Source organism: Sesamum indicum, linkage group LG6 (assembly GCF_000512975.1).
Source record: "Sesamum indicum cultivar Zhongzhi No. 13 linkage group LG6, S_indicum_v1.0, whole genome shotgun sequence".
NCBI classification, from domain to species: Eukaryota; Viridiplantae; Streptophyta; class Magnoliopsida; order Lamiales; family Pedaliaceae; genus Sesamum; species Sesamum indicum.
This window is the reverse complement of record NC_026150.1, coordinates 11,940,049-11,964,623: the sequence shown is the minus strand read 5'-3', so window position 1 is coordinate 11,964,623 and position 24,575 is coordinate 11,940,049. Positions and strand designations below refer to the sequence as shown.

General features: G+C 36.5%; 2 protein-coding genes across 2 annotated transcripts; both read right to left on the bottom strand.

Moving 5' to 3' along the window:
• LOC105164457 (cyclin-U2-1-like) lies at window positions 3,756-10,106 on the bottom strand. Its single transcript, XM_011083108.1, is given in 4 exon segments — window positions 3,756-3,975; window positions 4,316-4,442; window positions 9,843-9,926; window positions 9,929-10,106. Coding segments are annotated over 4 exon segments (609 nt in total).
• On the bottom strand, window positions 18,140-23,938 carry LOC105164396 (probable lysophospholipase BODYGUARD 3). The gene is made up of 4 exons (XM_011083041.2): window positions 23,045-23,938; window positions 21,864-22,192; window positions 20,480-20,679; window positions 18,140-18,747 (listed from the first exon to the last, which is right to left on the bottom strand). Exons 1-4 carry the CDS (start codon window positions 23,595-23,597, stop codon window positions 18,411-18,413), a joined length of 1,419 nt encoding a protein of 472 aa, XP_011081343.1. The 5' UTR covers window positions 23,598-23,938; the 3' UTR covers window positions 18,140-18,410.

The window sequence follows — 24,575 nt, the reverse complement described above, 5'->3', positions numbered from 1 at the left end:
GCACGAGAACAAAGAGGGGGTTTATTGAGTTAGTCTTCACATTAATATAACTGTTTGAGGTAAGTATAGCTAATTATATTTCTATATATATGGATATTATATATTTGATTGTAAATATTGACTATTTATTTGGATTACCTTGATATTTATGAAATTGTTATTATGTGTTTATCTGTGGTTCTGCTGTACAGAAGTCACGTGAATGATTATGTAAACGTATAATTGATTGTTGAATGATATTGAATGAAAAAGTTATTAACGAAAAATAATTCTTAAATAAAATTAAATAATGAAGTTAATAATGTGATGATGTGATGTTGTAAATTGAAATAAAAAGATGGCCATAACTTGGGAGCTTACTGCAATGACTTATGGTAATATGATTAGTAACGAGCTATGTGTTGTCAATGATCAATGGAGATGTTGTGGCATATAATACGAGTTGTCTGTTGTTTGATATGATTGATGTTGGGACATCATACGAGCTATGTGTTCTGTGTTATTATTGATGATGGAGTATCATATGAGTTTATATTGTGTGATATCAGAAAAAAAATAAATAAATGAGGAGATATTCTGATTGAGGTGAAGATAGCCGTCAAGACCATTGAGTGACGCACTTCAGCCTAGGTAAGCAGGGCCCTAAGAACATAAACTATAACGTTAGATATTATGTCGTCTGCTAATATATGATTGTGGGCATGTGTCATTTCTTACATATGTATTATATGACGTATATTAGTTGTTTGGTATGATTATATTATACTTGACTTGCTGCATCTGTACATATATATAGATTGGTTTAGCTATACTTATTGAGTAGGCAGCTCATTCCTTGCCACGTACTTGTTTTGGAGATATGTCACATAGATTAGCCACATTGCATTTTGAGCCATGCCTTCACTCTTATTAGGTGGGTCAACCGTGACATCTGAAGTCGAGACTTGTGACTATGTGATCATTAAATACACTAGTTTTGTTTTGGTCGGTTTTGAACTAAATATTTTGTACAGCTGAATGTTTTGTTATCTCTTTTTTTTAAGTTATATACATGAGTACATCCATGGAAAGTAAATATAAACTTTTGACGGTATCTATTATCTTTTATTATATTTATATATTATATTGATAAAAAATAAATTTATTTTACTTGTTAAATGAAAATTTCTTATGAAATGAGTTGAAATTAAGGGTATGATAATTAGTGGTAAATAAGTGTAGTACCTTAAGGGGTGCTACAGTCTGTCTAGATAAGTCTTGACCTCAAGAATTAAACTCCTCTAAAGCTCTTGCAATAAGAATGTCTTCAACATATACAATCAATACTAACAAACCTGTTGCGATTGTCTTTGTAACAAGACAATGGTCATGCTTTGACTAAGAGAAGCCAAAAGCACTCTATCTTTGAAATAAACTCACTGTTCTACTGTCTGAAGGCCTGCTCCAGCCTATAAAGGGATCTTCTGAGCTTGCAAACATGTCTTACCGGCACAGTGCATTCTTTAGGGGCCTTCATATATATTTTCTCATTTAGGTCCCCATGTACAAATGCATTATTTGTGTCCAATTGATGCAAGTGCCAGTTTAGAGAAGCTGTAATAGTAAGTAATATCCTGACTGTGACTACTTTTGTTAGGTGTTAACCACCAGTAGTGAACCCAAAAATGAATCCTATCAAACTATTACTGAGATGATGATGGGTTTGAAAACCCTTATACAAATATAGTTACAAATTAACGAATAAATAAGGAATAAAGAAAACTAAACAGATCAGTAGGATTTAGCTCAGGAGCTAGATCAGGCAAGGATGAGGTTCATGAAGGTGCTAAATGAAATATGGTATTTTTATACATATGTTTCTAAAGCATTTACCTAAGTTTCCAGTTTTGTTAAATAGGAGGATATACAAAAATACCAATTGAAAGAATAAGTTCAATTGAAAGTTGGTGATTCATCTATCATTATAGACGACACGATCAAAGATAAAGTGACAGACATATAAAACGAAACTGATTCATCATTTGTAACATCTAACCATGTCGCTATTCCTATCAACTGAGTCGTTGAGCATAAACTAATAACACTAAATTTTCACTTAGAAAATTTCACAAAGATCTTAGTTCACAGAGGAAAGGGGGAGAAAAAATTTATGTTATGTCTGTGCTTCTTCTCTGCCAGAAAAACCTAGCAGCCTTAAATAAATGAGAAGGCATTTAGGTTGGTGAGAGAGGGAGACGACAGAGTAAAAATTCAAAAAGAGGGAAGAGGGAAGAAAACAAGGAGACAGAATAGGAAATGGGTGTAGATCGATAAGCCGGGTCATGCCAGTGTGCTGAGGTGGGGAGATGGGCTTAATCCAAGTGAGGGGAGATAATAGGTTGGTAATGGACCTAGGAGACATGGGCCATAAAAAATTTCCAACAGCTTTGGCCACAGGAAAGGAGCTATCTACTTAGTATGTCCTTTGCACTTGGGTATAGCCCTTAGCTACCAACCTAAGCTTTATGCTTGTCAACAGTTCCATCAGCCTTCATTTTCAATTTGAAAACCCATCTACACCATATAGCCTTTTGTTTTCTGGAAAATGAGTTATTTTCCATGTGTGATTGCTTTCCAGTGCTTCAAGTTCGAGCTGCATGGCAGCCCTCCATTCTTCATGGTGTTGTGCTTGATGAAAGCTCCTAGGCTCATGCAAGTTAGCTAAAGAAGTCAAGAAACAAGCATGAAAAGAACCTAACTGTGTAACCAAAGGAAACAAGTATCTGTGGCTGATTAATCACAATGGAAGTCTTGCATCTATGTAGGTTTATTAATGATTGTAGTGGATCTTCTCGAATTTTCAGCAAGTATTAGGTTAATCTTAGTGGTAGAATTATCTACAGTAGGAGGCACATCATCATTGGGTGCAGAGTTACTAGAAGCTAAGGACTCTTGATCATCAAGAATAACAGGAATGGGATAGGTAACACAATAAAGTTGTTTCCCAACATAAGGAAACACGTCCTCATGAAACATTGCATCCCTTGAAACAAGAAGGGTGTGTTTGTTTAAATCATACAACCTATAACCTTGATGACCTTGTGCATAACCAAGAAAGAGACATTTAATTAGCAGCCCTAGTATCAAATTTTCGTTTTAGAGTTAAGGTGTTTGTAGCAAAACACAAAGTGCTAAATACTCTCAAATGAGCGTAATCTATAGGTTTGTTATGTAAAACTTCATAAGGCATTTTTCAATTTTAAACCATGTGTAGGTAACCTCTGAATAATGTAACTAGCGACAAAGGATGGCTTCAGACCAGAGCATACTAGACATATTTGATTGGAACATTAAGGCCCTTGCTACCTCAAGGAATTGCTTATGTTTCCTTTCTACAACCTCGTTTTGTTGTGTGGTGTAGGTGCAATTTCTTTGATGTAGAATGCCTTCATCTTTCATTAAATTCTTACGCTCCAAATTAAGAAATTCTATACCATTATCACTCCTAAACACCTTAATTCTTTTATCAAATTATGTGATGACCATTTTGTGAAAAGTTGTTAACATGGACAATATCTGAGACTTATGCCTCATCAAGAAGATCCAGGTACTTCTACTATGATAATCTATAAGAGTTTACATCTATGTACAATCAGATAAGGATATTGCAAGGATCCTTTATGTCCATATGGACAAGATCAAATATGTTTCGTATTGCTTGGATTGAGGGCACACCTCACAAATACCCAAATGTTACAATACCTCAGCACACCTGTTTATTTGGTTTTGATCTCCTCAGCATACCTCAAAGTCCTCTCTATTTGGTACCCTCCGCTAATGCTCACTTCCCTCTCCAAATGGCAGCAATAGCTCTCATAAACACTCATATTCACATGCAATTTGAACTTCATCAAGAACAAGAATTCAACCTCCAGTTTGTTCAGTTCGTTCGTTGTCAATCCCCCCACATGAGCAAAGTATGAATTTATGTAATTCCTGTCCAAATTAATCATCATACAAAAAAATAGAATAAGTAATACATTATAATTAATTTTTTCGACAAATTAATTAATATACACATATATATAAACTAGACTTAATTAGACATTTTCATATTAATTATTTGTAATTAAATCATGAAATATTTGTACAATAATAATATTTTCATACGTGCATTAATGATAAATTCCAATCTTTTTTTTTAAAAAAAGAAAATGAAAAGAATTTCTAGCTATGATAAACTAAACAAATATTTTAAGATATAAATATTGTAGTTGGTATGGAAAAATAAATATTGAGCAAGTAGGGAAGAAGAAATTAAGGGGAAATGTCTTACATATCCTCGACATACTTAGATGCGACCATAATTGTAGTGATGAGCAGCCTATGCACATTCCTGGCTCCAATCCTAAACTCAGGGTAAAACTGGCAAAACCTGTCGATATAAACATAGGCAACAACGTGGGCAAAATCATATTTTGGTACCATTAGAAAAGGTCAGTTTTGTTTTTAGTACCACAAATTTTACAAGTTTGGGTTTTGGTACCATTAAACAAAAAAATGAATATTTTTGGTACCAACTTAACAGTAGAGCCCGAGCCCATGTGCACGGCACATGGGCCTTAAAGGCCGTCAACCCCAGAATTTTGGAAAGGAAAAGTCACGTGAGGCTGAGAAAAAGGAGGAAAAATTGGTCTCCCAACATCCTTTGTGTTTTGGTAACATTAAACATAAAAATAGCTTTTTTTGGTCCCATAAAGTTATGTGCGACGCAAAATAAGTAATACAACACATTTCAGAAGAAAAGATGAAATCCATAAACATGAAGCAAAGTATATTAGTTATAAATACACGATTTGAGCTCATTAAACTTGATTTGACAAAAAGAGATGCATTGCAATGCACAAATTTTCACTAATAACCTGCCAAAAGACTTCAACCTGTACAAAAAGTCTCTACATTTTTGTCTACATCTTTCTCTTTCCTTTATCCTTAGGTTGTGCCTTCTGAGATGTCATTACAGTGCGCAAGTTTGATAAAGTGATATATTTTTTACCATCTTGTATAATAATATCTCCAATAGGACCTGCCATATTCAAGTTAAGGCTGATTAGATACGAAACAGAATTATAATAGCAAGATAAACTTTAATGTGGAATTGTTTACCTTAGGTGGGACGAGAAACAAAACCAGGAGGGTGTCCTACCATAGGTGGCGGTGCCCTAATGTTGACCCTTGCATGCATGAAACGTGGTGCTGGTACTAATACAGGAGCATTAATTTGATCTTGGCCATGTAATATGAAACAACAACATTAACATCAACACTAGAATGGAAACAACACCAACGACACTAACATCAACACCAGTATAGAAACATGAACAACAACACTAACACCAACACTAGTATAGAAACATGAACAAAACAATAACACCAACACCAGTATAGAAGCATGAACACCAACACTAACACTAGAATAACATGAATAACAACATTAATAGTAACTACTTAATTATAAAAACTTAATAGCAACACTATAATAGAAAAAATAAAACATCATAACTTATATTAATAGTAAACAAATGAAAATAATGAAAACTTACAGAATCATCAGTTTCATGTTGACTAACTACTTCAGGTTGGCTTACTGGGGGGCAATCTTCATTCACAATCACCTCATCTTGTTGTACAGGTGTTGTTACATGTTCAGTTGCTGCAGCCTGCTCAAACCCATCATTGACTGGGAATTCTTCAACAAATTTCTTCCACTTGCAACCTTTTATGGTGTGTCCTAATTGATGACAGAATTTGCATATCCTTTTCCTCTTTGCCTTTGCAATTTGTTGATTGTTGTTGCAGGTTTCTTGCCCTTCCGGACCTCGTCCGGTTCCAATCTCCTTGACCTTGCAGGCCTCCCCTTTTTTCTCCCAAAATTTGGAGGCACAGGTGGAATATAACCAGTTTTTTCCCACATTTCTAGTCCATCAAGAGGTATGATTGCTGGTGCATATACCTTGCAGAAAGTGTCAACATGATAACACTCGTGCACAAAGTCATCAAGATCCAAAACTTGCGCAGATATTGCACTCATTGCATGGTTGCATGGGATATTTGTCAAATCCCATGATCTACAAGAACAAGTTTTTTCCTTCAAGTTAACTGTGTATCTTGCACTATTAAAACCTTGTACCTCATAATGTGTGTCGTCAGACTTCACTGTGATGCAATCAGCGGCTTTTTTCATATTATTATCCACAATCTTTTTTATCTTTGGGCATAATTTCTTGCCTTCCCACAACCTCTCAGCCCTATCTCTATTGTTGCATTCTAGTCATTACATACTCCCTTATCCACTCCAACATTGTCAATATAGGCTTCTCTCTTGCCTCGAGGATACAACTGTTGAAGGATTCACACAAGTTGTTAAGCAGAAAATCACACTTCGGGTACGTACTGAAATGACGCTTTGACCATTGTGAGGCTGGCTTGTCTTGCCACCACTCAAGGCATCTTACATCCAAATCAGCTATGTCTTGTATTGCTCTATGAAATTGACTGACTGTAGTAGTATTTTTTGCCTTCCATAAAGTCTTCTTGTACCCCAACCCCTTGAAGCCAGCATTCTTCATGTTACCATGAAAATGTCTCACGCAAAATCTGTTTTCTATTCCAGGAACAACCTTTTCAAATGCTGGTAAAAAGCCCTTTTGTTTGTCTGAAATGAAGGTGTAGGCATCATCCCTTATAATGTTCAAATCTTCCTTTAATAATATTAGAAACCATTCTTAATTTTCTTTGTTTTCACTCAGAACTATTGCATATGCAAGTGGAAATTGTTTATTATTTGGGTCCACACCTACTGCTGTGAGTAGAACACCACCATGGGGGCCCTTTAAATGACAGCCATCAACACCTATGAAAGGCCTACATCCGCTCAAGAATCCATTCTTTACTGCTGCAAAGCACACATAAAACCCACAGTCTTCTAGGTTCATGATTATTGTTGAGCCTGGGTTCTTGTTTCTCAAAGCACCAGCATAATCCCACAGTCTTGCATATTGCACAGCTCCATACCCTTGTATTTCTTGTAGACATCTTCTTTTTGTCGCGTATGCTTGTCCCCTAGACACATTGCAGCGTAGTTGTCTCATTACATCTTGTCTGAAACCTTTCGCACTTCTATTGGGATCAGATCTGAATACCTCCACATACTTTTGTGATAGCCAATTTATCCTCATATTTTCACACTGAAACTGGCCCCACAAATGTGCACATGATTGTACTCCCTGATCTGAAATCCCAATTCATCTCGTATCTTCACTGCATTAATATGCCATGAACACCCGTCGGCCTTACATCTTGCATAAATCCTCCTTTTGTCATTTTTTGTTATCACAAGATTTCTTCTAGTCATAATGGTATGAGAATGAACGGCCTCCCGAAATTTCTTTTTATTACTAAATTTCATTCGCAATGCAAATTTAGGATCTAATTTGTCATCGGTACAGAAAACTAGCACCTTCCCAACATCATCATCATCGTTGTTCTTTTGACTATCAAATTCATCTGGGCTATCACCATCGGTATGATCATCACTGTCAAACCGCATCTCATTTGACTATCAAATTCATCTGGGCTATCACCATCGGTATGATCATCACTGTCAAACCGCATCTCATCTTCAGAGGCATCTTGTAATATACCAGCCCATTCTGCATCCTTGTCTACATTCTCATCAAAACACTCATCATCCTCATCATAATCAACACTTTCATCTCCATCGAACAAGTTATCTTCAGAATCAACCACCCATTCTTCAGTTTCTCTCATATCTTCGTCATCCCTATCCCAATCAACCCAATGAGCCCTCTCACCATCCTCAGTCATAGTATTTTTTCCCTTATCACGCTCAATCACAGTGTTTTTTCCCTTATCACCCTCAGTCATAGTATGTATTCCCTCAGTCGCAATATTCTTACCCTTATCACTCCCCTGAATTTCAGCAGCAACAATGGGGCTTCTAACTGCTTCAAGGTATACCCTAATCTCGCCCCCATGGCCATCTCTAAGTTGAAAAAGGTCTGTTTCAAAGCATAATGCTGTAAACTTTTTTAACATATCAATTCTAAAGTATTTTTTCCTACCCAAATCGTCCAACTATTCAAAACACTTGTCAAGTACTTGCATTGAACAGGATGGAATATCAATTTACCTCCATGATAAATTCATAAGCTGATAAAAAATTTATATTTACCTGCAAATATAACAAATTAAAATATTTAAACATAAGATGACAAATTCCAAAGAAGTACTTGCAAAACTGGAATGACTTGCAAAAACTGGAATGACTTGCAAAACTTACAATACAGAGCTAATGAAGTTCCAATTAAACCAGAAAAAGGTTATCAATCATAGCATAGAGACAACAATAACAATTCACAGCACTCATTAGTGCACTCTGATTCATGATTTACTACTATGCTATAGAATGTAATTCTATAGAGTCCATAACAGACAAAAGCATTTGCCATATGATAACTTATGATGGACAATCCAAAACAACCAATGTTACAATTCTACTTAAGTGTTGTTGCTTAAGGTTTATAATGAAGTATAAATTGAATTTCACCTAATTGGGAGCAAGGATATGTTCACATTGGATAACATCTCCAATTATATGCATGCATAAAAACACATAGAGAAAAGCAGAGTACTAAAACATAGAAAGAAGAAGCATTGCATATCCATTTTAGATACAAAACAATTGGCATCTCTAAGATTTTAGATTAATTTGCATAAGCTTCAGAAAATTGTAGATTTACTCTACTAACGTTAATTATTCTTTACGAATTGTAATTGTTAAAGGTACATAGAATGCATGTTTTGCTATCCACCTTCTCCATTTTTGTATTACATGATTGCTTGAGCGAGGACTAGCAATGTTTTTTGGTCGGTTTTTTCATGGCTTATGAGAATAGTTAATCACCTCTCTCCTTGGTGAAATGGAACTAGCATCTATTCTGTTATGTTTTAGATATATTATGATATTGTGCTTCAAATGTGCTGGAACTTGGTCAGAGTTGCTGGGGCGTATTGATTAGTCTATCACATTGAGCAGGGATTTGTTGCTTACTACCCTTTTGTGGTTAACTTAGTTCCCTTTTAACTCATTCTTTTGCCCCAAAGGATGAACATGAGGCTCAAATACAATTTGCTCTGGAACGAGGAGATGGATACAATCAATGCAAGAACTCAGCTTTGACCAAGTACAAGCATTCGGCATAAAGAAATATCATTATAAAGAATTAACTTCAAGAATTTATAAACAATAATACAATTAACGAGAAGCAAAAAAGGCACATTACATTTTAGATAAAGCATCAAAAAGATTAGAAGAAGAAGAAAAACTCACCATAATCTAGCAAACCATCGGACACCAATGAATCGGGTCGAAGGATGGGCGTCAACACCATTTCTTCAAATCAACCACGAAGACCAGTCTCCTCTCTCTCGGATTCAGATTCTCAATTAAATATTTGGCTTAATTTTTGAATTTATCTTCTAGTTTGAGGTTAGGGTTTTCAAAAGGGAGAAACTTCTTCTTTGGAGGAGTGAAAGAGGGTTCTATACTTTTGCCCCTTTTTTTGGTTTTTGGAGGTCAATAGAATTGGAACGTGATTTAACGGGATTTGACGGCCGTTAAGGCCCATGTGCCGTGCACATGGGCTCTACTGTTAAGTTGGTACAAAAAATATTCATTTTTTGGTTTAACCGTACCAAAACCCGGACTTGCAAAATTTGTGGTACCAAAAACAAAACTGACCTTTTTAATAGTACCAAAACACGATTTGCCCCAACAACGTAGACCGGCGGTCCAGCTCTAGTGTATCTGAAGATCCTCTCTAAATACGACTGAATCGTCATGTCGGGCGTCTCGTTGCAGTCGATACTCGTGTTTTAGAAACCCCCGTCCATTTGGAGTACTTCTTAGCGATTCTTTCATTCCTAGCCAGCGTTCTCTCGATCAGGGATGCAAGAATTGAAATGACTAAAGGCGTGTTTGAGTTTTCTTGGTATGAGTATGAGTAGAGATCGTATCTCAGCTTTCTTGGAGATATTAAGGCCATATTTTCCCCTTTCTTGGTGGGGAGGGGTTGTTTGGATTGAGAGAAAGGTAGAATTGGAATTGGAATTGGGATTAGGATTTTTTATTTTCGTATATGTGTGGGAATTTGAAAGGGCGTTTGAGAGGGATTTATATGAAGGGGAGTGAGAGAGAGAGGGTTGGTGAGTGTGTGAGGAAAGAGAGGAGTAGCTTCTTATAATAGTTTATGTATTTTTATTGAATTGAACATATATATAATGGTATTATAAAAGTAAATTTGAAGGTGGGTGGGAAGGATGGAGAATATCAAATTACAAGATATTTGCCTCCTAATTGTAAAGGTAGCCTCCAGACACAACAGCTTGCATTCTGGTTTAAATAAATGCTGGATCACATATAATATTATATATATACATATATATGTACACAACTATTTTGCTTGGATTCAAAAAACCCAAATGTTACAATACAAGAAAAAATGTGTGGCCTAATCTTTTATTTCATAAATTTATATCTTCTGTGTTAGCAGTTAATCTTACATCTTGAGTGCCTCAGATACTGTTCAATAGTGTGTGTCTTGAAGGAGTTCTCTTCTAGGACATAAACCTTCTCTCCAAGTCTACCTAGAGGTACAGTTTTTTTAGTTTTGTAGTCCTGCAAGACACAATACATTAGGTAAAACTTAAATTTGATATTTGAAGTATCACAAATGTTACTAGCAGATAGCATGTTAAAACTTAAGGTAGGAACATGCAATACATTATTAAGCAAGAGTTCACTAGGTAATTGAATATTCCCCATAGTACCTACTTTCGGCTTAGAACCATCTGCCGAATGAATGCAGGAGTAACTTATTGTGGTTGGTGCATTGGAACACAACACTATAATTACACATGTGTGGAGTAGGCCCTCTATCAATAATCCAACAAGTTAAGGAATTGTACACAGAATTTAGAAGCAACTTACCTATCGAGTCCTCAAACTCATGAAACGTTGAGCCATTAGAAGACTTTGGATCACTTCCCCTCAAAATCCTTCTTAGTTCACTTTTGGTAAACTCATAAATAGCTTCATCATCCACCAAACTCTGTACAGACTACTGTTCAAGATTTTGACCTTCTGTTGCACACATGCCCCTGCTAGTGCAGTTGTTCCCTTCTTTCTTTGGTCCATGAGGGCTTTATACCAGTCCGGATAGCTATGTATTTTGAAGCAATTCTATTTGCCCTTGCTTGTCTATTACAGCCTTCTCTTTCTAGTAATAATTGGTAGAATTGTTCATTCCTGACTCACTTCCTCTCACCTGCATAGCCATGTTTTGTAAAGAATTTGAGAAAATTGGGCTAAGTTCCCTTTTCTTTTCTACTCACAAAACCATCAAATGGACCTTAGTGACTCTTAGTAACGGCTCAACATCAATATCTAGTTCTGAACATGATCATAAGAGTCAGTAAGTCACGGGCAACATGACAATCTATCTCAATATGCTTCATTCGTTCGTGAAAAACGGGATTAGCTAGGATGTGCCGGCAGCCCTGTTGTCGCAAAAAAGTGAGATAGGCAAAGTCACAGAAACACCAAAATCAGCAAGTAAGAATGACAGCCAACGAAGTTCACAAACTGTGGCAGCTAAACTTCGATATTCCGCCTCGGTGCTCGAACGCGAAACTGTTGATTGTTTCTTGGTTTTCCAAGAAACAAGTGCACCACCCAAAAAAATGCAGAACCCAGTAAGAGAGCGCCTAGAATCAGGACAAGACCCCCAGGCGTCACAATAAGCTTGAAGATCCAATGAGTTGGCTGCAGGGAGAAATAAACTAAGTGAGGGACAACCTTTTAAATACCTGACCACATGAAGTGCAACCTTCCAGTGAAATGCACACGGTTTATTGAGATATTGGACTGTTGCACAAAATAAGAGATATCTGGCCTGGTATAGTTGAGGTATAGTAGACGGCTTATTAATCGTCTGTAGGACTCATAATTAGGAAGCATAGGTCCAGTTTCAGAGTTCAATTTAAGTCCAGCAGGCAGAGGTGTGGGAATGGCTTTAGCGTCGAGTAAACCCGTGTCGGCAATGATGTCCATAATATATTTGGTTTGTGCCAAATAAATCCCATCAGAGCTTCGCACGATCTCTAATCCCAGGAAGTAGCGAGCTTGGCCAATATCTTTAATAGTGAACAACCGGTACAAATAATCCTTCATTTTCTGAAGTTCATTATTATCAGAACCTGCAATAGGTATGTCGTCGACATACACTAGAAGACAAATTAATCCATTGGTAGTGGAAAGGAGGAAAAGACAATGATCATTGGCATATTGGATAAACCCATATTCCTGCAATTTCTGTGTCAATTCGACGTTCTATTGTCGTGAGGCTCTTTCAAGCCGTACAAAGACCTCACTAGTTTACAAACCTGTCCATAATTCACTTTATAACCGGCCGGAGGAATCATGTAAATGTCTTCTGTTGTGATTTATGGCCCAGGACCCAATTACTGGTAGGCCCAAAACTCACCAAGCCCACAAAAGGCCAACCCACTTGGTGGCCCATACCCGACCCGCTGCGACCCACGACCCGACCCAGGTGCCTTTTACATATATATCAGTCAAACCCTAGTCCTAACCCATTTCTCCTTCTCTTACTTCACTAGCTCCGATGGAATGTCTCTCTTCTTCTCTCAATATTCTGCTACCTTCCATGACTCCCCTTTCCTTCTCCGTTCATCGGCGACGGTCACGGTGGCTTTCCTAAGCCAACTTAATGGCTTTAGGAAAGCCACCTTGCCTTCCATTTCTACTGGTTCTTGAGACCTATAAAAGGGAGTTCTTCAAGCCCTCACATATGCGAACCAAAAAAAAAATCTGAACCTATACTCTCTGTGAGACCTCCTTTTCTTTGTGAGTGTTCTGTGTGAACAGTTGGGTCTGTTGTGACCGACGATTTACTGAGTTGATCTCTGTGATCTTGAGTTTGTGTGGAGCACCCATGGTTTGGCCTGAGTGGGTGCGTCGCCAAGTGACCGTGACCTTTTAACGACTGAATATGGCTTAGTTTCTGAGCCTCTTTCGAAATTACGGTTTTATTCCTTTATCTCTTTATTTCTGTGTATTTTTCTTTTATTACTGTAATCTCGATTTTTAATATTTGAGGAGTTTTGTACTCCAAATCAAGTGTAATAGTTGTTTAGGGATTCGTTGATAAAGTATACCACTCGGGTTTTGTACCCTACATCTTCTCGTTGTTAACGTCCAACTGCTGAAGGAGCCATCCTTTACTGCTGCAAGTGTGAAGAAGAAGCGCACGGTTACTGCCTTAGCCACAGGCGAAAAACACTCAGTGTAGTCGACACCTTCGACTTGATTAAAACCTTTGGCAACAAGGCGAGCCTTGTATCGTTCCATCGAACCATCAGCTCGCAACTTGATCTTATACACCCACTTGCATCCGATGGCGCATTTCCCAACTGGAAGGTGAGTAAGCTCCCAAGTTTTATTTTTCTCCAACGCTTTGAGCTCCTCATCCATGGCTGCCCTCCACTTGGGACATTGAACAGCTTCAGCGAAGGAGCGAGGTTCCTGTAAAGATGTTAGGGAAGCTACAAAGGATTGAAAACTAACATAGGAAGGATGTGGAGTGAGAGCACCATTGCAACATACAAAATCGTTTAACCATAATGGCTTGCGAGTAACTCTGGCAGACCTACTAGGGAACGTTGGTGACTATTGTTGAGGTTGTGGAGGATTGTTATTCTGCATTTGCATAAAGTTGCTCAGTTTCTGCAGTATGTGATGATGACACCACAGTTGGAGAAAAGGTAGGAATGGCAGAATGCTCATTCTTAGTTCCAGCAGTGATCATAGGCAAAGGACAGTTCAATTGATCTGCAGTCACCTCCTTAGCAAAGGGAAAAACCAGTTCGCGAAACACTACATCTCTCGAAGTAAAAGCGAAGCGGCAATGCAGCTTGAAAGAGCAATGCTCTAGCAACGTTTAGAAGTTGTCTGTGCTTTCTCTCTATTCTCCCGTTCTGCTGGGGAGTATAAACGCAAGTGGTTTGATGCAAAATTCCCAATTTCTGACACTAACTTTGACATTGTGCATTCACAAACTCGGACCCATTGTCTGAGCGATTAACCTTGATCTTAGTTCTGTATTGAGTTTCAACCAATGCTGTAAACGTTTGCAAAGTCCCAACCACTTGATCTTTATGTTTAATGAGGTAAGTCCATAGCGATCTGCTGTAGTCATCTAGAATCGTCAATACATAATTGCTGCCCGTTAAAATAGATGTCTTGTAAGGACCCCAAACATCTAAGTGCACCAAGTCAAAAATTGCAGTAGCATGAGAATCACTTAACTGTAAACGGAAGCCTTGATTGTTTCGCCTGAGGATAAATGTCACATTTTATTTTCAAGCAATCTCTTGAGATATTACAAGCTGGAATACGCCTAATGGCTGCCATAGAGGCATGTCCCATTCTAGCATGCCACAAACTATCGTTACAATCAACTACGGCATTACATGAAGTAGGAGTAATGTAATTCGAAGCAGTTAAACTCCTAGATCCACTTGATTTCAGAATGTACAGTCGCTTATTCAACCTTCCCTTAGCAAGCACTCGTCTATTCCCCTGGTCCTGCAACACGCAACCAAACCAATTGAAAAAGCAAGTGTAATTATTCTATTTACAAAACTGACTCACTGACAAGAGGTTGACAGGAAAATTGGGAATGTAGAACACTGATTTGAGTTTGATCTCATCCGTTAACTTCACAACTCCAACATAGGCCATCGGGTAGATACACGAAATGAGTGTGTACAGGAGTAGAATAAGAATCAAAATTTGACAGATGCGCACACACATAGTTTGTGGCGCCGGTATCGTTTATCCAATCATCATAGTCCGTTTATCCCTGTCCCCAAAACTTCTGCGTTTTTGCATTTGTTTTGGATTACCTCTGCTATCTCTCAGGGAAACTTGAAAAGTTGCATTACTGTTGTTGTCTCCCAATTGTCTCTGTATATTGCGTTGTTGTTCTACCGCAAAGATCATGGAGAAAGCCTTCTCCAAATCAGGAAATGGATCCATCATAAGCAATTGACTCCTCTCTTTATCAAAATTCTCATGGAGTCCCATGAGAAATTGCATAAGTTGTGTTCCATTGTTCTCCTAAGCTTTATTAATTCCACAAGTGCATCCTCCACAAGTGCACTTGGGTGATGGCGCCAAACAAAAGAGTTCATTCCATAGCTTTTTCACTTTTGTCAGATAGCTAGTTAAGGTCATATCTCCTTGCGAAACCGACGAAATTTCACACTGTATTTGGTATATCAACGGACCACTGCTCCATCCGTATCTAGCTTGTATTTCCAGCCACAACTAACGAGAAGAACTCACGTACATGAAGGCCTCAACGAGGTCCTTAGAAATTGAATTCCACAGCCACGAAGTCACCATTAAATCCACTCTTCTCCACTGTTCAAACAAAGCGGATCCTGCTGGAGGCCGTGGAAATGTTCCATCTATGAATGCAAGCTTCATCTTGCATCCTAGAGCAACGTACACCGCTCTGCTCCACGTCAAGTAATTCGAGCCTATTAAGGGCGAAGATGCCAACACAAAGCTGGAATTGTCTGAGGGATGCAAATACAACACCTCTCTTTCATACTGGTCTGCTTCCAGTGTTGGTGAATCTACCATAAATCTGCACTCGTTGCTCTAGTAAAATAGAAATTTGAACCAGCAAAACAAACGTATCAAGAGAACTTCAAGAAGAAGGCTCTGATACCATGAAGAAATTCAAGTTGAACAAAGTAGGAAAGATGCGAGATTCCGCAGAAAAATAGAGCAAAGGCATTCCTTTCATTTCTGGTAAATTTTTGTGTTACAGAGAGCAATGAAGAAGGCGATGCTTAAATAGACAAATCTACCGCTAAAACCGTGTAACAGATTATCAACTACCTATTGCCTTACGTGGCCCAATCACGTTCAGAATAAATGACTCATTGAGATGACTATACAAACAAGCTGACTGTACAAAAAATACAGAAACTGAAATAAGCGTGGCCACGCTTCTGCTTTTGTTGCTCAAAGAAACGACTTCTTCTATCCTTGATCAATAAGATCATCATCAAGGCCTGCTCCAGCAACAAGATGAATATGATTCTTCTAGGACGCCGTGACTGCAGTAGAAGATGGTGAGCACTCAATTCCAACAGTAAGATCCATTAAGAACTGCATCTAATAATCTCCCTAAAGCAGGTCAGCTACATCCTTTGAAGCATGACAGCTGCAAGAAGGTATTGATTTCAAGCAAACCAACTCATTCCAAAGTTTCTTGAGTTTGCTAAAATAGGCAGAAATTGGAAGTGTTCCTTGAGCTGCAGATGCAATCTCTCATTGAAGTTGGTAACCCATAGGGTCGTTGCTCACCCCATGCCTTACCTCTATTTCGAGCCAAAGTTCCCTAGCCGAGTTAATGTACAAGAACAACTCAACTATGTTTTTTGACAATGTATTCAAGAGCCAAGTGTTGAAACTGTTCCACAAATCAAGCGTATTATTTAAATTGTTAAATAATATAATTAATCGTAGATGATAATTATTTAATTAACGATAAGGAGTACTAACGTTTTGCTAGAAACCACTTAATATTGTTGGATTTAGTCCCTAACTTAGTATTAATCAAATCCTGTTGGTTACACACTATAGTAACAAGGTATGGGTTATTAACATGTGGTATATATTATAACGGAGGATGAAAAGGTGAGTGACTTGTGAAGTCTTTTGGAGTTTTGTAACTCCATTCACTCTTAATGTGGATTATAAAAATCTAATTATGATAGGAACATTAAAAGGAACAAACCATTTTCCTTTGGGAAGAATGTGGCCCAACGGATGAATGAAGAGTCACTTCCTTCTCCCTTTTATACTAGTGTCGGCCATTTCAAACTTTGTGAGTGTCTTATTTGCAGAATGTGCTAATACATTCTGATGATCCCCCTCCATTATTCTTTTCGATATTTTACAAGAGTAAGTAGAGTTTTATCGTACCTTCTACATTGGTGAAGATCCTATGACACTAGCAGATGAGCTTCATTTGCGGATTTATCTTTGGAATATTACATGTGGAATTAAGTTTTAAGGGTAATATTTCTATTCAATTTTTATCATGGTACATTGTATATTTATTAACTAGATCTTGAAAAGATTATAATTTTCCATAATAGTTATAGATGTAAAATCCTAACACCAAAAAATTACCAGGCAATCTACCCTAGTCAATCACACAAATTCCTCAGTAGTTTCAGCTGGCTTGGGACCTCTCCCTTCGATAAAACCCAACTTCATCTTAGGCCCTAAGGCTATCTTGATGGATGCGCTCCAAGAAAGAAAATTTGTTCCATCCAACAGGTTAGATACAAGGCTTTCTCTTGGATTTATCTGAAGGCTGAACTCTCAAGGGTTCCAAATCAACAGTCACCTTTCTTTTTTTTTTATTTTCTTGGTTCGTAGGGCTTGCCATGGATCTGCCTGAAAATCTTGAAAAAAATTAATGCACCAAAAAATAGACTATAAATTAAAAGAGGGGAAGTATTAGAGACCATCAATAGATCTAGATTACCTACACTGAAAAAATAATAGTAGACAAATTGGATATTAAGTAGATTATAGATCTAGATAATTTAAATGTGAATGTCAAATACAACTATGATTAAATTTACATATATATGTAAATTTGTTTTCATTAGACATGTCAGTTACTATTTTTACTTATTTATTGAATCAGATCTAATAAAAGTATCATTATAAAAGTATTTTAATAATTTTTTCGATCCCCTCAAATTCTCACTTCAGCCGATCCGTGCCTGATGCCAAGAGCCTAAAATAAAATAGATGGAAAACTGTGGCAAAAATTGAATAATTGGATAACAAAAATCATAGTTTCTCGATTTTTCTATATTCATAACAAATCCACACCAAATTCCCATCACAAGAAGCACAAAACTTCATCAACGTTGTTTTATGAACATTTCAACAACCCTAACATATATAAAGTTCATAAGAAGAGAACAAGAAATTAAGGATCAGATAAAAAAAAAAAAAGAAAAAAAAGAACTTGCCAAACACCCCCAATTTTCTTACCCTAATCTTGATGAAAATCAATGAGAACCATTTTTGTCATGTTTAAAGGATGATCAAGCGGCCTAATGATGCAACTTGTTCGTGTAAAAAATAGATCATAGGTTCGAGTCCTGAGAATGGAGTCGGAGAACCAAAAAAAGAACGTTTTTTCATGTTGAGTTTCTAAGGAAATTCACACCCTATGGCCACTTGCTGCACTGTTCCAAATACCCTCAAGCTCCCGAGCAAAGGCCTTTTGCCTTCCGACGACTATGGTAATGTGATCTTTGTTCTCGACCACCTTAACATGGGCTCTAGGGATTCTTGATTGCACGTTGTAACTGCACTCGACAGGAATCAGCTCATCATCTTTCCCATGAAGTATCGTGATCTCGCACTTCAATTTGTTCTCGACCTCGTCCAAGTAGCCTTCGATCTTTCCAGCAGTTCCACAGATGATGTTGTGTAGGGTATGCCACGCAGCGTTGTGTGTATGAAGAAAGAAGCAGTCGAACAAGTACGTTCTCACCCTGCAAAAATGATCATTTTCATAAATATAACTAAATATTGTATATTTTAATCCCACACAAGCATCGAGTGTGCTCAATTGCTAGTACTATTTATTAAAGGTGAAACCTCTAAAATATCTTATATAGTTCGCAAAATATAAATTGGCTAAAATACCCTCAATTACACTTATTTATTTCTCATATAACCATCTTTCCCATTAAGTAGTTTTACTAATAATTTCTTATTTCTACAAATTTCAAATTGGTTTATTTTAATTATTAATTTTGACCAATTATTTATTTTATATGTCCTTTTTTCATTTTTTTAAATAAATATAATAAAATTAAAATCAATCACTAATTATTTATACACACATTAATGTTATTTATCGATTAATGCGGTATATAAAGTAAAAAAATTATAACTTATCATACTTTATTCGATCAGACCTTTTGAACTACAAATGTAAACGATCCCTAAGAACGTGTCGAATATATTATCATTGTATTGTACTTAGCTAGCAGGAAAACCATCTGAATTAAGGATATATATATAATTGGTCAGGCAAATATTTCATTTAATACATATAGTAGCAAAATGTGGCATCAATGACTTTCCAAAAATAGAAATGAAATAATACTCCATGTAATTAAAAAAAGAAAAAGAAAAAGGGAAATCGTACTCTATGTACGTCTAATTAATGTATATTAGATATAACGTGTGATCAATATCACTAGTTTAATTATATATGAAATGTAATAGCAAACTATCAATCTAATTAATAATATCATTCCAGAATTATTGCTAGTTGTAATAAATTAATTTTGGTTTATTTCTTTTGTTATTTTTGACTAATACAGTTGTACATCAATAAGTGCAAGAACATTTAGCTGAGCACACTAAAAAGAAAATATAATTCTTTTTGTTATAATTAATTATCATAATTAAAAATAAAATAATGGTGAATATTAATTGAACGGTAGCACGATAACTGCTATTAATTGTTTTGGTCACAGGTATAAATCATGTCAAACACTTTAATTATAACTAACACTAAGACAAATATCAATCAATCATGGTCAAAATTTAAGTTTTATTGGTTTGAATTCGTAGTTTTAATTTAATTCATAATCATTTGTAACATAACTAATTTATTTTTTGTAGTGTCGTCAAACTACACACACATATATATATATATAGCTATCTATATATATAGGAAAAAAAATGCAACTTTAGCTTTGTAACTTATAAGGAGTAGCGTACTTTCGTTCTGCACGATTTAACTTTCGTAATTTAGTCCTGTAATTTATTTTTTGTAGTGTCATCCTTTTCCTGCCAATTTTGTTAGAAAATTGCATGTGACTTGCACACAGTCCAATTAAATTGCTATTTTAGTCCTGCAATTTCTAGTTAAATTGGCTGAAAAGGATTAAAATTGGTAAAAGTATAAAGTTACAAAACTAAGTTACAAAATTCAATTTGTACAGGACTAAAAAATGCCACCTCCTTTGAATTGTAGGATTAAAATTATAATTTTTTAATATATATAGTGCATTAATATTTGATGTAATATTTCATATTTAATGATTCTGATCATGATGCACGAAAGCCAGGTCGTACTTTGGACCCATCATTTTTGAAAAAATCCCCACTATATATCATGTTGTAGGTTTCACGTGATGAGTAATGAAAATTTTGGGAAGTCCATCCCAATTAAGTATTTTCCTTTGAGATTAGAAGAAGCAGAGGCACCTGTTTCCGGTGAGTAGTCTGGTGATAGATTCCCAGAGACGGTGGTTCTTGCACATCACAAGGCAAAACGCCCGAGTGATGTGTTCGTACCAACAAGCTATTGACGCACCAAATGTGATCATCGGCCACAGCCGCCGTGGGGCAATTCTTCTCATCATGTGTTGTGCGGATGCTTCACCCTTTGGCGCTGGAAAATATGGCTGCCAATTTATGGAAACGTATGTACGTCAAATACGCTTATCGTATAATTAATATACAATTTATAAAAAGTCATGAATTATATGATAATTATTTCATTGTTATTATGTCATTGATTGGGTTTTGTTGTAGGGTAAGAATTTTAATTTGGGATAATTACACTCTTCGCCCATGAGGTTGATGTAATTACACTTAGACCCCTTGTGGTTTGGAAAATTACATCTAGTATTTCAAAAGTTTGTTTCCGTCTAACACATAAGTCCCTCCATTAGTCAAAATTCACTGAATTTGATGATAACAAAAATAACTCAATGAAAAAATATATTTACCCTCGATTGACTAATTACTGACTTGTTGAATGACAAATAATCTTTCTTGGACTAAACTACTTTTATAACGGTGAAGATATACCTCCTCACATGCATTAATACGTGAAAGTATCTGAGGGTAATTTGGTCAAAATAATTATTTGACGTGCACTAAATCAGTAATAAGTCAATCAGGGTTCATACAGATTTTTATCTATTTTTTTTGTATCAACAAATTCGGTGAATTTTAACTAATTGAGGGACTTATTTGTTAGATGAAAGCAAACTCAGGGGTGCTAAATTTAATTTTCCAAAATACAGGAGGTTTACGTGTAATTTCACCAAGCCTCAAAGGAGGAGAGTGTATAATATCTTTAAATTTTTTCTCTCAATTTATCTTGGTAACACTAGGAAAACAATGGGAGTGTGTTTTGTGTTCTTTGTTCTATCTTAAAAATTTAACCACACCCATGGACTTCGTCGCAGATATTATAAAAAAAAATTAAGTTTTTGCTATACTATTAATAACCACATTTTATAAATAGTGGTAAATTAATACTATTAATCACGTTAAAAAAATCAAAACAAAATTTTTTAATATTTTTTACTACAATTAATTAATATTCGTCACTAGCCATAAACAAATTATTTGTTATATTTTGGTCATGACTAATATTTTTTGTCTGCACTTGCAAAAAAACGGCGAATGGCCTTTGCAAAGCGATGATTTATTTTTATTTGCCACGATTTTTTTCTTTTAGCTATAAAAAAATCCTAGTAAAAAGTCATTGTTTTTAGTGAGACCATTCTAGTTTTATCATAATACATATATAAAGGCAAAACCGACAACACATGAACTAGATTAAAGCTCAACTCACCGGTGCAAGTAACGTCAAGGACTTGACCGAGCCTGGATGCTTGACGGCAAGAGCAAGAGCCAAAATGCAGCCCAACGAATGCGCCACAATGTGGAAAGATTTGACATTGTACGCCTCAAGAACAGACCTCTCAATCATCTCTAAGTGCTCTCTCAACGTGTACAGCGAATCCGTAGGCTTAGGGCTCCTCCCAAACCCTAGCAGATCCACCGCAAGCAATCTGTATTTGGATTTCGCAGACTTTGAGAAGTTGGGGTACAGTGTTTCGGTCCAGAATGCTGAGGATGATATGAACCCATGAATGAACAACACATCTTCTTGCACAATGTCTGAGTTTCACCAAAAAAACACAAGAGAAGAATCAAAAACACAAGAGAAGAATCAAAATTATTACTGCATTCATTACATCTTCATGCATTGGTCAGAAAATTAGTTGGGCAGGTACGTGAGTTAAAGGGTCTTGTTCTTTTTGGGGAAAGTGCAATTTTCTTGCTGTTAAGTATGGGGTGGTGGCACTTTTAATTGCTCCACTTGGAACTTAATTTGGTCATGAAGGACAACAATTTAAAAAACAAATAACAAATTGAGGGTATTAATCGCCGGAACTTGTCACATTTTAGACCTCTTTTGGCCATATTTCGACTAAATCGACAATTTCTGGTTAGAAATATTGTTAAAGTGCCACAACAAAATATGATGTTAGTGATAAAATTTGAAGTGGACTAACTATAACAAAATACAATTCTTTAAAATATCAAGTGACAATTTTTAAAATTGTTATTAAAAATATATATTAAATAGACAATAATATTAATTTTGTTATTATATAATTATTGATGATAAAAAATCTTTTATCAGGTCGTTAATATAGATAATTAGCTAGTGACGCATGTATAATTATGACAAATAGTTATTGTCATTATGCCGTCATTGTACATGTGTCATTAATTACTTTTTTAGTTACAATTTTATACAAATAATGTTGTCACCCATTCTTACTAATGATAATGTTTATAAAATATATTCATTAACGTGACAAAGTAAAATAACTAAATCACTAGAGACCAATTAAAATTCTCACTTGATTATTTTGTCTGTTAATCTTGTCTTCTTTTGTAATGAGGTGCCACCCGGTACTTACAACAGGACGAAAACGCAAATGTCCGTGTTTCTGTCCTTACCTTTAGCACCATCAGCTTTCACAAAGAGAGTTTCTTTGCAGGAGGACGAAGTCCAAGATGTGCAAGTCTTGCAATCGCAATCCGACCATCTAGGAACCGGAAACATCTGCTGCCTCCCAATCCTGCCTTGCAGCATTTCAACGATGGTCGGATTAACAGTGAACGTAGGCCGAACCGGCCCCGCACTTCGTCGGCTGATCCTCTTCGAGGACTGCAGAAAGCTGCATTTCGAGAACTTGGAAACCCACGACGGGCGAGCGTAGAGAGTGTCGGAGATTTCCTCCAGCTGCAACTTGCTGCAAGTTAAACTGACTATCTTTGACTCCCCTTGTTCGGAAACCAGGATCTTCCCGCTGCTGGTGATTGCTTCCTTCCCTGATGAACAATAGCAAGGCTTCCGCTCAGCTTCCATGATAACATCCGCGACCTTGAAGGCGTAGCAAAGAAGGAAATCCAGGAGGTCTAACATAGTAAAAACGATGAAACTCAAGATTTCGTGCAGGATTCCTCCTGCCATTGTTAGAACTGATACAACGTGTTTCTCGACGGCCATTTCTCAGTTATTTCAAAGAGAAAGGCCCGGAGAATCAAGAACAGCAGAACAAAAATGAGGAGTGATACAAGATTCAGCGATCAAATCCAGGGAGTTCTTGTCCAGGCCCCGGCCATATATATGTATGAGAATGCCACTCACACTCCAATCCAGGACCATAAAAAGGAAAGGAGAGAAAGATGGAAAATAGAGAGCTGAGGCTCTGTTTCCAGGGTGTTTAGACAAATGGAAGGAATGAAACAATGCAGATATTTGAGGTAAGAGTTGGACAAGTGTGAGAGTGGTGGGTTTGTTCTTAAGATTCTGTGGAGATTAGTGAATGAAAGAGAGGAGGGAGGGAAGAAGAGGGATTTTTAATGTATTTTTTTCCAGGCAGGTATATAGGTAACAGATGTATAAATGAATTCAGAGTAACATTAAAATCGGGTCGCTGGACAAGGGGAAAATGGGTTGGTGGTAGTTGCATCCTCCTGCAAGGAGTAAAATAATACAGGCGTGGTCAAGAATTCAGATCCAATGCTGCATTTCTACGTTCATGCAGTTTTCTTTCCTTTCCTCCCTCCAAAAAGATTACATGTGCTGTTTGACTTTCTATGATTGTCGGAAAAGGTGATTAATGTTTCAAGTATTTAATTATGCAATTCTGATTTAAGGGTTTTTTGGGTTATGCCGTATGTGAAGCATATGTGATTCACACTCGAGTGTGTGTTAATTTATATTTTCTTTTAAGTGAAAGCGATGAATTATTATTATTTAAAATTATAATTCATATTGAATATTTATATCCAACAATGATTTCTATACAACATCTACTATTACAGTAAAAAGACAACGCTAATTATGCAGTAGAACAACTTCCACGTATTGTGGGGTTCGAATCCATAACCTTAGAGGCAATATTAGTCCTATAATTTAGGAGCATATTTGCTGTCCTACACGAGATAACTTACAGAATTAGAATTGCAATTTGATTGGTTC